This window comes from Asparagus officinalis, chromosome 7, assembly GCF_001876935.1.
Source record: "Asparagus officinalis chromosome 7, Aspof.V1, whole genome shotgun sequence".
NCBI lineage: Eukaryota > Viridiplantae > Streptophyta > Magnoliopsida > Asparagales > Asparagaceae > Asparagus > Asparagus officinalis.
Window position 1 is genome coordinate 129,242,842 of NC_033800.1, and position 14,114 is coordinate 129,256,955.

Genomic DNA, 14,114 nt, shown 5'->3' on the forward strand with positions numbered 1-14,114 from the left:
GAGGGTTTTACAATAAAATCTCAAAGTCAAAGGGGGGTTTTTGATAAAATCTAAAGGTTAAAGAGGGGCTTTGTGATAATCCCTATACTTAAGGGTTTTTTTTGATATTTTGAGAGGTAAAGGGTGTTTTGTCATAATCATTCAAAGTTAAGGTTTAAAAAAAAAAAGACCCAAACAGACAAAAAAAGAAAAAAAAAAAACGAGAACGTCGTCATGAAACATCCCTCTCCATCTCCTCCGTACACGTGTCGACGATCGGTCAGAAGTAAGTCTGAATTCTTTTTTTTAACGAGCAAGCCAGCTGAGGCGAAGAAGTCGAAGCTCGAAGAATCGAAGAAAACTATGGGGTACTTGAAGACGATGCTGAAGAGGGATCAGATCGTCAGCGATCTGATCGAATCGGATCTCAGGGAGCTCGGGACCGCAGCGAAGAAGCTAGCGAGTCATGCGTTGGCGGCGGGGAGCGGTTTGGGATTTGGAGCCACCTTCTTTAAATCCCTCGCTTCGATTGCTGCCATGTGAGCCCCATCGACTTCTTTCATCGTCATTTACATTTGAAAAATTCCTCAAGGACCCAAAATATGGGATCAATAGAGGGGACAAGTGAGGTGTCCCCTTCCTATTGGATAATGAGTTGGCCATTATTAATGATGGCCAACTCATTATCCAATAGGAGGGGAACACCTCACTTGTCCCCTCTATTGGTCCCATATTTTGGGTCCCTGTAGCAAGTGCTTTTTGGTGATTCCCAATGAATATATATAAAAGCAGAATATGCTCTTCGTTTGTGAATTGGTATTAATTTAGTTCGCTATTCAACTATTGTAAATAAAAATCATCGTGTGGTATATACTCTGTCATCTTACTCTGATGGGCTTTATTTTTTATGGAGAAGACGATGGGCTGCCTGTTTAATTAATCACAGAAGAATTATTTGGCGAAGACTTCTTACTGCATTAGACAACGAAGCAGCTTCCTCAATCTTCGATTAGATCTTAGGTTTTCAGCAAGTGACGATGCGCCTAGCTAGTACTGTCAGTGTCAGCTTCTAAGCAACTGACTTCACTTTCTAGATTGCCTTCATTTGCCAAATAATTGACCCTTATTATTACCTCTCTGAATACGGGACAAGCATGAACGCTCTCCGAGAGTTGAATCATTCAATCGGCCGTTATCACATCATCACAAAGTCACAGCATAATCTTGGCAATACCTGAGGAAGGCCCCTCCACATTTCACTAGAAAATTACGGCGGAAAAAAGGTCATCCTCAAGCCATATATAGACTTCTAATAGCAACCCAAAACACCCGACACGTACAACTCACCTTGTCGTGAATCCCCGAGAGAAGTTCCAGCCCTTAGCCAAGCAAATAAGGCCAAGCCGAGTGACTTGCCTGGAATGGTCATCAAACCAAATCATCAATGAAGATGATTCTACAGGGGACAGAAGGCCCCATTCCAGGTGGCATTGCTAGAGCTTGGACATAGATTAATTCCGGGTTGACCAACACAAAAATGAGTGTAGCTGAACAAAAAGCAAAGGGAGTACTCACGAGATGATTTAACTGTTTACTGGCCGGAGGTAGTTTATGGGAGTACCAGCAAGCATCCTCCCCAATCCCCATGCCTAACTCCATTTTGATGGATAAGGCTTTAATGAGGGAAGGGAATATTTATATATGTTAAGTATAAAATTGTGATCCTCAATCCTCACCACAGCTTCGAAGTTTTGGTGTGGTGGCAGAGAGAGTTTAAGATGGTGATACAAAGCAACCCAGGTCTAAAACCCACTGGCCATGAATTTAATGCGGATTTTAAGATTACGAACTTGATGCGCTTTGGAATATATTCATATGTTGTGCTTCACATGACTTTGGAATTTAATGCGGAGTTTTGGTGTATCTTAGAGTTTGTAATCGTTAAGAGAGTTCCTAATGTAACCTCTAGAATCCTAACTAGATTTTACTATCTGCTCATATTTTCTTATAGGAATTTCGGATCTATGATGCTGTCATTCGACTGCTGTTTGAAATTTTAGTCCATCATGTGACGAGAATTTTGAATATTTTACACTATGCTCCACAAAGAATGCAGTCTGGAAGGAAAATGTTTGGAGATTGGTTTGAGAGTGCTTGCAAGGATTTGCATGACATTGAAGAGATTTGCCGAATTTCAAATTCTCAGGGGACAGACAATTGGGTTTTCATATAGGTCCCAAATCTTAAGTATTATAAAGTTCCCCCCGAAGCATGTATGTTTTAAAATTTCCCAAATCTCATAAATTGTATCTAATAAGTCCCTTGGTTTTGAAACCACTATCTTAACCCATAATAAACTTAGACACCATTAAGATCTCTCATTATACCTCCTTACAAATTTAATGTTGTTTGAACTCAACACTTTTGAAACTAGAAATCATTACAAATACATGATTAAAGGAGAGAGATCAAAACTACGTAGAGAAGAGGCAAACAAGTAAGATAAATGAAAAAGTCGAAAATGAAGGATTTAGGTTTAATTTTCATGGGTTAAGGGAGACGAGAATATAATGGTGCAGCTGAAATCTTGAAATAAAATGAGTTTATTAGGGATTGAAGATAATGGTTTCTAAGCCAAGCGGCCTATTTGATACAACTTATGAGATTTTGGGACCAACTAAGATATATGTTTTTAAGGAACTAATTTTAAATACTTGAGATTTGGGAGATCAATAAAAAAAAAGCCAAAATACTTTAGTCAATGTGCTAGGACTGTTCCGCAAACTTCCTGGGGATCGTTCCCTCGTTACTCAAAACAAGGACTGATTCAGAAACAGGTGTTCTTTCTAACCTTGCAAGAAAATGACATTCAGTAGGAGCCTAGTGCCTAATGATTAGGTTAGAAACATACATGTCAGTTTGGAGTCGTCTGAGATCCGTTACCAAGCCAAGCTTTTATGCTGACAGTGACATCGTTTCTTTTTCCCCCCTTGAGAGTAAGTTAGATATATGTTCATTAAGATACCGTAAAATATTTATACAAGGGAAAAAGAAAAGGTAAATTTGCGAAAAATGGTTGAGACATTTTGGTAGATTGAGATTATATTTTTCTAGTGTTCAACATTTCCTTGGTGCATACTTCTCCTATTTCTTTCCCGTCATTGCCAGAACACCTTACGAATAATATCTGGAATACTTGAAGTCTGAAGTAATGCCACTTAACAAACTACTTTAGACACACTTTATAAACTGATAATGGTCTCTTTCGAAGACTTATGATAAACAGGTATTACCAGCTTTAAAGTAATTAATGTTTCTCACTCATCCTCACAGTCTTAGCCATCTTTGAACATATAATATTTGGAATACTTAAAGTCTGAAGTTATTGAATTATGTAATGCCGCTTAACAAGCTACTTTAGACGCACTTTATAGACGCATCATGGGCTCTTTCGAAGACTTACGTTAAACAGGTATTGCCAACTTTAAAGTAATAATATTTCTCACTCATCATCACAATCTCACCCGTCTTTGTTAGGATACAAGGTTGAGCAGGCAGTTAGAGTTCCGCTACTGGGCCAGTTTCAACCATTGGTGTGGGCTATTGATAGATGTGTGTAGTGCCAGGGCTTGTCGTTTTAGCATTTGCATATTCTTGTATGGGTGGAGATGTGGGACATGAGAGTGAGAGAGCGGGTAAAAATCAGACAGACGAGGAATAATAATGGATTGTCGTATTCGTGATCCGTAGATGTAGATCGAAATTAGATCACCAAACCATGCAATTTATCATGTCTTTTCAGTTGTATCATGTCTGCTTGATATTTAATCTCGTCCTACTGAGATCTGAGGCTGGAAATTTTATCCACAATGAATAGTTTTAGAGCTCATGGTGAGCCAAAATCCAAATCTGTCGGGTGCCTGATTATTAGCAGAGCTGGCGAAATTCTTGAAAGAAAAATCTAGATATTGTTTATTTCTATACAATTGGACCGGGTCATATCTGTGATTCGAATCTATCAGTATTGGGGTTTGGAGGTGCGCTAGTGACTCGTAGGCAAAGAGGAGGTGAAGTGCATACAACTGATTATGCTCAATGCAGATGCAATGCTAAGCAGGTGGTGGTGCTTGTGTATGATGCACTAGGGCATATCCCATAAAAAAAGGTGAGTATGGCTCAGGTTAGAATAACGTGAAGTAAAGAGATGGATGATATGTTCACCTGTGAGAACATTGAACTCAATGGTATATAGAATTGGATTGAACACCGAACACCGGAATCTATGATACATAATATGGAGTCTGGACCTTGTAAAAACACATGACAGACTAAATCACACAACAGGTGACTAGTTCCATGGGGGATGGAGGCAATAAGGTTTCTGATATACTTGAAGTAATTGTAAGTTTTTGTAAATTCTACTACTGAGGAGGTGATAATAGAAAACCTGTAGACATATCCATATAGCAGGCTTAAGTGTTTTTCGAGATCTTGATGCCCCAGTACGGCCATCAGGAAAGTGAGTCCTTATAGAAGTGCAAGTACTTGCTTGCTAGGGATCATCCTAACAGCTATGAGCTAAGTTGTGTCAGTTTACTAATACTCTTAACTAAAAGATCCTTGCTTCTATTGTGAACTTTATTATTTACCCACGCTCAATTTTCATTGTAGTTCTTGAACATCAACTTGTTTGAACTGGTTTTTCGAATTTAACATTCTCCTCTTATCTAATATCTACCACAGATATTTGTTGATACTGGACCGCACAAACTGGAAGACAAACATGTTAACCTCTCTTTTGGTTCCATATATATTCTTGAGTCTCCCTTCTGTTATATTTTCGTTATTGAGGTGATTCTCAGAACAAGTACTACCACCTCTTTCATTTTCTGTTATTAAATGTTTTATTTACAGTGCACTATATATTGACCTTTTATAGAGGGGAGGTTGGCAACTGGATTGCTTTTGTTGCTGTGGTGCTACATTTGTTTTTTCCTAGGCATTTCCCAGGTACTTCTTAAATGCAGATTTAATCAAGCATAGTTTAAAAGTTAAAAGTACCATGCACACCTATATCTTCAATACCCTCATGGCACATATATGCACTCGGAGATTATGCCTAGGCGCAGGAATGGTTATTGTCATATTATGTCTGTTGCAAGATAATTGATCAAATTTCACAATTATAGTTTATGTTTAACTATTACATCGAACTTAGAGTCTTTAACTTAAACCTCAAGTTTTTCTAATTTTGAATGTATATATCTTTTGTTGGCTTCTGAGTGTACAGTCGGGCCTTCATGATCTAAAACTGACATTTTCCTTTATATCAATGATGATTGTTAGTCATCATAGATATAAATCACCCATAGTACTATGCAAATAAATGGGGAAAAAAGTTTTAGTTTTTTTTTTCAATGAAAAATTTATTCATTTACCATGTATGTAAAGATTATGTACATCACATTACTCAGAATTGAGATATCTATTTGACTAAGGAAAAGAACCTGAAAAAACTATCAAAAACAAAAACAAAAGCTATAAAGCTAACAACCATCCCCTGTATTCTGACTGTAAGGAGCTGTTAAGGATGATGATAAACATTTCCACTTAGATATCTTTGATCAGATTCTCAGAGCTTCTACTCATATGCTTGAAGATTCTCGCATTGCGCTCTTTCCAAATGCAATATACTGTAGCCGATAATGCCATTCTCTTCACTCTTTGTTTGAAACCTCTCCCCTTCAATCTGTTACAGTACCAGTTCATAAGTTGATGCCAATCACAAGCTCTCCATTTAAATTGTTGCTGGCTGGGTCGGACACAGAAAATGGTGTACAGACAAAAAAGTTTTAGTTATATGGTAGTACCATCATTAAGACCAATATCCCCCAACTTCCCCTTTTCCTGTGCACATTTGTAAGTTCGCTACCAGCCTACCGGTAACATCTCAATTCCAAAAGGGTTAAATGCACAGCCCCTTAGTATTGTTGTTTTGAACTTACTACCATTGTAATTTCATTGTTGCATAAAGAACCCGTTTTAAAATTTTTGATTCTTTCCCTTAGCTGGACTTTGCTAATTTCGCCTAGGGGAGATATCTGCCAAATTTCACCAAGGATAAAAGAGTTAAAAAAAAAACAATTAACTCATGGGGTCTATCTACAATAATGAAAGTACAGACATAGTAAGTTCAAAACAAGGATACTGCAGGGATGTGCAATTCACCAAGGATAAAAGAGTTAAAAAAACAATTAATCCATAGTAAGTTCAAAACAATGATACTGCAGGGATGTGCAATTAACCCAAATCCAAAATGAATCTGTCGACTCAATACATATGCATTAAAGGAACTAGATTTGACTTTGTACGTGAAAGTTGTAGATGTAGGTCACTTGTCTTAGTTGGCTCTAAAATGTGATTATTTATAGTTTTTCCTTATATTATTCTGTTTGACCCTCTTGGCAAGGTTTTAAGGTACTCTTTACACCTGATAAATCTAACTAACAATGCTTATAGCCTCATCCGTTTATGCGAACACTTGAAAATTGAGATACTTAACATATAAAACTTGGTGCTGTTGAAGGATAAAATTACAAACCTTAACCCTCACCAAACTTGGAGTTTTGGTTTAGTGGAAGGATCCTTTGACATGTTGTCAGACTAAGCAAGGTTCAAATCTCATTGGCCACAAATTTAATGTAAATTTAAGTGGGAAAAAGACACTGCTACTTGAGGCCAGGTTTCAACTCCCATGAAAAGGAAACTTTGTTGGGGGTGTTAAGAGTATAAAATAATAAATTTCAACTCTCACCGTGACTTTGAAGTATTGGTACTGTAGAAGGGTCCTTTGGCAGTAACTTGCATATGTTATGTTTTATCTTCAGATTGGCTTGAGATGCCTGCATCATTGATTCTTCTGGTGGTGGTAGCCCCGGGCTTTTTTGCTACCACGATAAGAGACGATGTGGTTGGTGTAATCATCTGTCTCGTCATCGCTTGCTTCCTTCTACAAGAGCACATCCGAGCATCAGGTGGATTTAGGAAGTCTTTCACGCAAAGCAAGGGTGTATCAAACACCATTGGGATTATTCTCATAATGGTTTACCCAGTGTGGGGCTTGCTATTGTCTGTGTAGCTGAGTTCTTCTATGTTGTTTGATGTAGTGGATGTATTTTTAGGAGATGGTTGTCTTTATTGTTTATGAGGGTTGTATCCGGTTGTTGGGTGAGTGCAAGTTGATGCCTTGTAATTAAATGACCTGTGTTGTTTGTACCATGTAGTTGAACAATTTTTCCTCCATGATGAAGTCCCCCCTGTAATATAATATATCATGGACTAGTTTGGTATCCTTGCAATGCACACAGCTCACAAAAGAGATGGTTGGATGGTCGTGCATTCGGAGGAAGCTAGAAAGGTGAAGTGGGTTATTAACGAGACAATTGTTGAATTTTCTCAAGATTTTATGTAGAGATAATAATGCGCGATATAGAAAAATTGAAAAAGACATGTTTAATGTTAGGAGAGGTGAAAAAAAAATTTCATAAAAAACAAAGCATGAAGCAACAAGCAATTGTTGCATTTCTGCAACCAGCGTAACTGTTTTAGTATGTCATAACATATTTGAACAGTTTGACACATGAAAATCTCTCATTAAATTTATAGTTGTGGTTGTTCGTGATGAAGAAGGACGACAGTATGCGTCTTTGTATAGATTATCAGGAGTTGAACAAGTTCACTATCCGAAATATGTATCTATTACCGAGGATTGATGACTTGTTCGACCAGCTGTAGAGAGCGCAGCACTTCTCGAAGATTGATCTTCATTCTGGCTATCATTAGTTACGGGTTAGGGAGATAGATATTCCCAATGTCGCTTTTTTGACTCGTTATGGGTCCTTCGAGTTTCTTATCATGCCGTTTGGACTGACTAATGCACCCGCGGTATTTATGGACTTGATGAACCGGGTTTTCCATCCATATTTGGACCAGTTCGTGATAGTATTTATCGACGAGATCATAATATATTCGAGATCGGAGGCAGAGCACGAGCAGTATCTTCGACTAGCATTATAAATTTTGTGGGTGCATCGGAGGCAGAGCATGACAGTTCGTGATAGTATTTTACGTGACTTGGAACTAGCTGCGGTAGTTTTTGCACTGAAGACATGGAGACATTACCTATATGGAATGCAGTTCGAGCTATTCACGGATCATCAGAGTTTGAAGTATCTCTTCTCTCAGAAAGAGCTAAAACAGAGACAGCGGAGATGGGTTGAATTTATTAAGGATTACGAGTTCGCGATTTAGTACTATCCGGAGAAGGTGAACATCGTAACAGACGCTTTGAGCAGGAAGCGTCATCATCGGATTTTGGTTTGAGGTGTTCGTTGTATCAAGATCTCCACACACTTAACCAGTTTGACTTTAGACCAGAGATAGGCGGGAACAGCGCATTTTTTGGAGCTTTGTCCGTGCAACCATCTTGGAGTGATAGAGTGGTTAGAGCTCAGCTAGAGGTTACTTGGATTTAAACCCGAAAGGGGGATATTTCTAAAGAGCCCAAGGCTGATTGGACCGTTGGAGCTGATGGAGGACTTTGAATAAAAGGCCGACTAGTGATGTCGGGAAATCCACAACTAAAGAAGGAACTTATTCAATAAGGTGCATCGTACTAGGTACATAGTGCATCCAAGCACAATGAAAATGTATAAGGACCTGAAGAGATATTTTTAGTGGAGCGGCATATGTGATGAGATTGCGAAGTATGTGGTAAGTGTTTCACCTGCAAGCAAGTGAAGGCAGAACATCAGAGGCCAGCAGGAACCTTATAGTCTTTACCCATTCCGGAGAGGAAATGTGCAGATATTTTTATGAACTTTATTGTAGGATTGCCGAGATCGAAGAAGGGGAACGATTCAGTTTGGGTAATAGTGGATCGGTTGACGAAGTCAATACATTTCTGGAGAAGCTTCCAGAACTCTTTCGGTATCCAGTTATCTTACTCTAGTGTATTTCACCCTTAGACGGATGGACAGACGAGGAGAGTGAACCAGATATTGGAGGACATGTTGAGGGCATGCGTTATTAATTTTTAGAGTAGTTAGGAGGACCACTATTGATTGAGTTTGCCTATAATAATAGCTATCAAGCAACTATTGGCATGACACCGTATGAAGCATTGTATGGGAGTCCTTGCGGATTACCTATTTGTTGGGCAGAGTCAGAAGACAGTCTATTACTTAGACCGGAGCTTGTTAGACAGACTAGGGAGAAGGTAGCAGTCATTCGAGAGTGTATTCTTGCAGCGCAAAGTCATCAGAAACGTTATGCAGACCGGAGGTGACAACCATTAAAATTCTAGTTTGGGGATTATGTTTTGTTAAAAGTATCACCAATGAAGGGTGTACAGTGTTTTGGTAGACGGGGCAAGCTTGCCCCGAGACACATTGGTCCGTTCTCGATGTCGAGCATACACGATGTTTTCCATGTTTCTATGCTTAAGAAGCATCTACGTGACGAGGAGGAGAAGAGAGTGTTGGACGTACCAGAGGTCGAGATTCACGATGATTTGACTATGAATGAGATTCCGGTATGCATTCTTGTCAAGGAGGATAAGAAGCTCAGAAATAAGATGATACCCTTAGTTAAAGTTCAGTGGAACCGGAGAGGAACTAAGGAGACTTGATGGGAGCACGAGGAGGATATGCGTCGCGACTACCCACATATGTTTGAACAGGTAAATTAAAAATTTAGTATGATTTGTTTATGATTTATGGTTATCTGTTTGGTCATGTTTATACTTAACGCTAGAATGATGATACTAGCACTTAGCTCCTAAGTATTCGGAACACACTGTATATATATGGGGGTTCCTTGTTTAGATTTTTCGCCCGACGTACTTATTCCGTTTAGTTAGGGATTAATTGGGAGTATTTGCATTTTAGACCGTTAAGTATTGATATCGATGATGATTTTCGGGGGCGTTAACTTTCCTTTTTTTCTAAAATTATAATTTTTGGATAATTAAGCAGTTTTAGAAGTGTCATAATAACCATCCAATTACGAAATTCTTTGGAGAATGCACTAAGCTCTAGAGAATGCTTTGGTCAGAAAATAATTTCTTTTTATGAATTGATTATAATCAGTTTGACGATTTTTAACTTTTTTTAAATTATAATTTTAGATAATTAAGCAATTTTAAAAGATTTAATGCATTAAGCTCTAGATAATGCTTTGTTGAGGAAGTATGCATGAGTTCTTTTGTTTGGTTAGTAATTTGGTTAATTTGGTGTCTAATTTTTTAAAGCTTTGTAAGAAAATGTTTGATTTCTTTATTCAAAAGGCATTGAAGAGAAACACACTTGCATGAGAGGGAGGGGGGGGGGGGGGGGGTGAAGGGAATTTATTCATGAAATTATAATTGTAAAGACTTGATTGTTAGTCTCCACAATCAATTGGTAAAGATAACATCTTTATTAAATTCTTAATAAAATTATATTTCCTTTAGCATTCATTGCCCTTTCAAGTTCTCTATGTTTCTCTTCTCTGTTTATATTGTATCTTAGAGTCACATATTTTTTTCTTTTATATTGCTAACATAATAGTACTTTTTAGGTCAATGAAGAAGCATGCGAAAAAAAACTTCATCTATAATAAGACATGTAATACTTTTTTTCTATAAGCTTACAATCTCTCGCCTTCGCTTTAAAACTATTGGCATGTGATATGTTTTTCATATTGCCAACAGTCCATTCGCGCATCGGTTGGTTAATTTAAATAGTTTGGACTGATTAACGCTCACTCCTACTAATGAGAACTCACTCCTACTAATGTGTAATAGACTGGGGAAAAAGGAAATTCTTCTTCATTTGCTTTTCTATGCTTGATTTCCCAACTGATGTGCAAATGGAACATACTTATTCATTTAGTAGCCTTTTAGTAACAGACTAACAGTAATAAAGTAAAATCCTTAAAGTAGCCGTATGGGTCTTATTTGAAGTCGTATCTTTTTTATATGGAAATTTTGCGAACAGTTACAAAATATTATGTCATTTTACTTACGTTCCCCTCGCTTCTCCTGAAGGTGCCAATAGAGCCTCAAGTGAGTACCTAAACATGATGCTCGTTACAATTTTTTTTCCCTTGAAAATAAGGTATATATATATATAGCTGTCGACACTATACTTGATATCATCTTAGTTGTGATAACTCCAAGTTCTTCCTCTTATGTTGCTTAAGATGCAAGCTTCAAAGAATTAAGATTTTTTTTTAAGCACAATGCATTTAGATTGCATCCAAGTTCTTCGTCATGGTAACTTGAGGAGTCAACTCTAAAAGATTCAATGAATACATGAATAGTCACTTGAGGAGCAAACTCTACAGGTTTCAGCGAATACATGAATATAAAGTTATATCCTTAGCACATCTATCAATGTCTCAACTCTAGTTAATCTATGAGTGTTACTACGGGGACCCAAAATATGAGACCAAGGGAGAGGACAGGTGAGGTGTCCTCTCCCTATTGCATAATGAGTTGGCATGACCAACTCATTATGCAATAGGGAGGGGACACCTCACATGTCCCCTCCATTGGTCCCATATTTTGGGTCCTTAAATCATTTTTCTTAATTTTTATAATACGCCACTGATTTCTCTCTCTCTCCCTCTTTCTTCTCTCTCTCTCTCTCTATATATTATATATATATATATATATATATGTTGTGTGTGTGTGCGTGTGTGTGAGTGGGTCTGTGAGCTGTCGTGTGTGTGTGTGTGCTTAAAAGTAAAGAGAGAGAGAATCTTGGGTTAATTTCCCTTAAATTGAATATTTGCAGTGTGCACACTATATTCTTAATACAAGTTCACAAGACGACCCGGTACGTGTTCGAGGTTTGTCTCGCGATGCTGCACGGATCCACCCACTCACCCTCCCAAGCCACATGTGGGGACTAAACCCGACTGACAATACACTATTATTTCAAAGACCTCCCTCCTCGTCGGCACCAGACGCCGCTCGACAGATCCGCATGCTCCAGGTATAAGATCTCCGTTACATTTGTTTCGGTTGATTATGTCATATCTAATTAATTTATGGCTGATTGATGTAAATGAATTTATTTTATAGTAATACTTTTAGTATGATGGTTACATTATAGTTGATACTTTTGTGTTATGCATATTTTTGAATATCTCGTGAATGATGATGCCGAAGCCGCACCGTGAATATTAGAGTTAATTTAATGCTTGTTATTTGAATTATCGGATATGAAATGACAAGTTAAGTATTAAAATTAGAATTTACGAAATTTTATCGAAAAGGAATTAATTAAGGTAATTTATAAAATAGGAAAATATTATTTTTCATGCAGAAAGGAATTATTATATTATATTATATAAATCCTTGTTATTTTAATTTAATTATTATGAGAAATAGTTTTAAAGAATAATTTTGGAAAAAGAATATTATTATTTATGATAGTACGACTGATTATCGTGGAGCGCGACATTTCATGTGCAAAACGATATCAGTTTCTAGTTTTCTTTTTACCGTATTATTATATTAGAGAATACGTAAGTACGGATATTTTGTATGAGAAGTTCGGACATCCTAGCGGTAAGATAATAATGAAGCCTACTCATGTATTATTCATGCTGTATTTTGTTTATACATTTCATGTTCATTATAGTTCTCATTTCTGCTTCATAAAAATATTTAATTATGTTAACATGCCATACTATATTCATGATCTGTTGACGTGTTGAGAGCCTTAGTAGTTCATGATTTAGTAGCCTTGTGCGTCATGAACAGACTTAGTGACATGTGTGAGTTTAGGCGGTGAACCCGAGTTTTCAAATGTGATTATGATTAACTTAGAAAAACAAGAAGAGTTGGGATGGGAAAGTCAGTGTTCGTGTGATCGGATAAGACAGTTAATGTATCTTCCAGACTCGCTCCCGTGGTTGGTGTCGCCACCGGGGTTGGTTTGTAGGGCTAAAGTGAAGTGTGTACATCACTTTAGTCAGTGGAATCGTTTCGTCACCCGAGTTTTGCTTGAGTCCGGACCAGGCAGAAAACGGTTTATGTGTAGTCCCTTGGCCGCATGTGTAGCGGGATTGGATGCACGTAGGGGGTTTGTGAACAGCCAGTTATCCGATGACAGGAGCGTTGGCTTTGTGTGAGATGTGGACCTCTGAGCTTTAGGTTGGTTAGTATTTGACCTAGTTATTGTGTTCACGTACTGTATGTAACTATTTGATTACCAGTTGCATGTATCATTGTTTTTCCTGTTAGTATTTCTATTGTTATAGTATGGGTCGTTAGACCGTTTTATTGTTCATGTGAGATCTTGCCGAGTGCCATGCACCCTGACGTACACCTATTTTCTCTGGTGTGCGTCAGACTTAGAAGACGAACAGGTTCAGTTCGATGATGCAGCCGAGCCAGTGTATGCACAGCCGGAATGTCCTTCGGATGGAGTGGAAGATCAACCTGAAGCCTAGACATGTTTTTCTTTTCTGCAGTAGCTGATAAACATTAGAACTCTTTATAGTATTATCTTAGTTTGATGATGGATTTAGTTATTTTACCAGTATTTTTCTTTTATCATAGACTATGTGTTTTTATTCCTAGTTGGACCATTTTTGTAATAAGGGCACGTTTGACCCATATTTTTATGTCTGGGGTGATTTACTGTTGATGATATGTTTATTTCTTATTCTGGATTGTCTTTATATTCTTGCTATTGTGATCGGGGACCTGTGATTGAGATTTACGTATTTGACGCTTAGCGTATTAGGTTGAGAAGAAAGAAAAAGAAAAAAATATAGTGTATATTTCTTCTCAATCTAATACGTCGCGGGCTTGTTCGCGTTCTGATTCCTGGGTATTTTGGGAAGCGGGGCGTGACAGGTTTTAGTGGTGGCTTATGCAGGTCACGGTCCCGAGTCCTCACTAGTAAGAATATGGTAGACAATTTTGATACATATCATATTTCATCCGTAAGACTACAATTAAGTTCTTATATTATTATTTTAGACTACAATTAATTTCTTATACTATTATCTTAATAACTATGTTTTAACTCCTATTTCTAATATATTGTTTTGATTTTAACCCTAATTCGTTGATCCTC

The 14,114-nt window shown here is 37.6% G+C and overlaps 1 protein-coding gene across 1 annotated transcript; it reads left to right on the plus strand.

Annotated features, from left to right (window-relative positions):
* On the plus strand, positions 277-7,308 carry LOC109850721 (cold-regulated 413 plasma membrane protein 2-like). Its single transcript, XM_020420788.1, has 4 exons — positions 277-518; positions 4,723-4,830; positions 4,919-4,989; positions 6,867-7,308. Exons 1-4 carry the CDS (start codon positions 343-345, stop codon positions 7,115-7,117), a joined length of 606 nt encoding a protein of 201 aa, XP_020276377.1. The 5' UTR covers positions 277-342; the 3' UTR covers positions 7,118-7,308.

What these genes read in the sequence shown, in the direction of transcription:
- LOC109850721 (XM_020420788.1), top strand. Translation starts at nt 343, where the DNA reads ATGGGGTACTTGAAGACGATGCTGAAGAGGGATCAGATCGTCAGCGAT. An exon ending in CTCGCTTCGATTGCTGCCAT is followed by an intron (nt 519 to 4,722) that starts GTGAGCCCCATC and finishes TATCTACCACAG; the next exon opens with ATATTTGTTGATACTGGACC. An exon ending in GTTATATTTTCGTTATTGAG is followed by an intron (nt 4,831 to 4,918) that starts GTGATTCTCAGA and finishes GACCTTTTATAG; the next exon opens with AGGGGAGGTTGGCAACTGGA.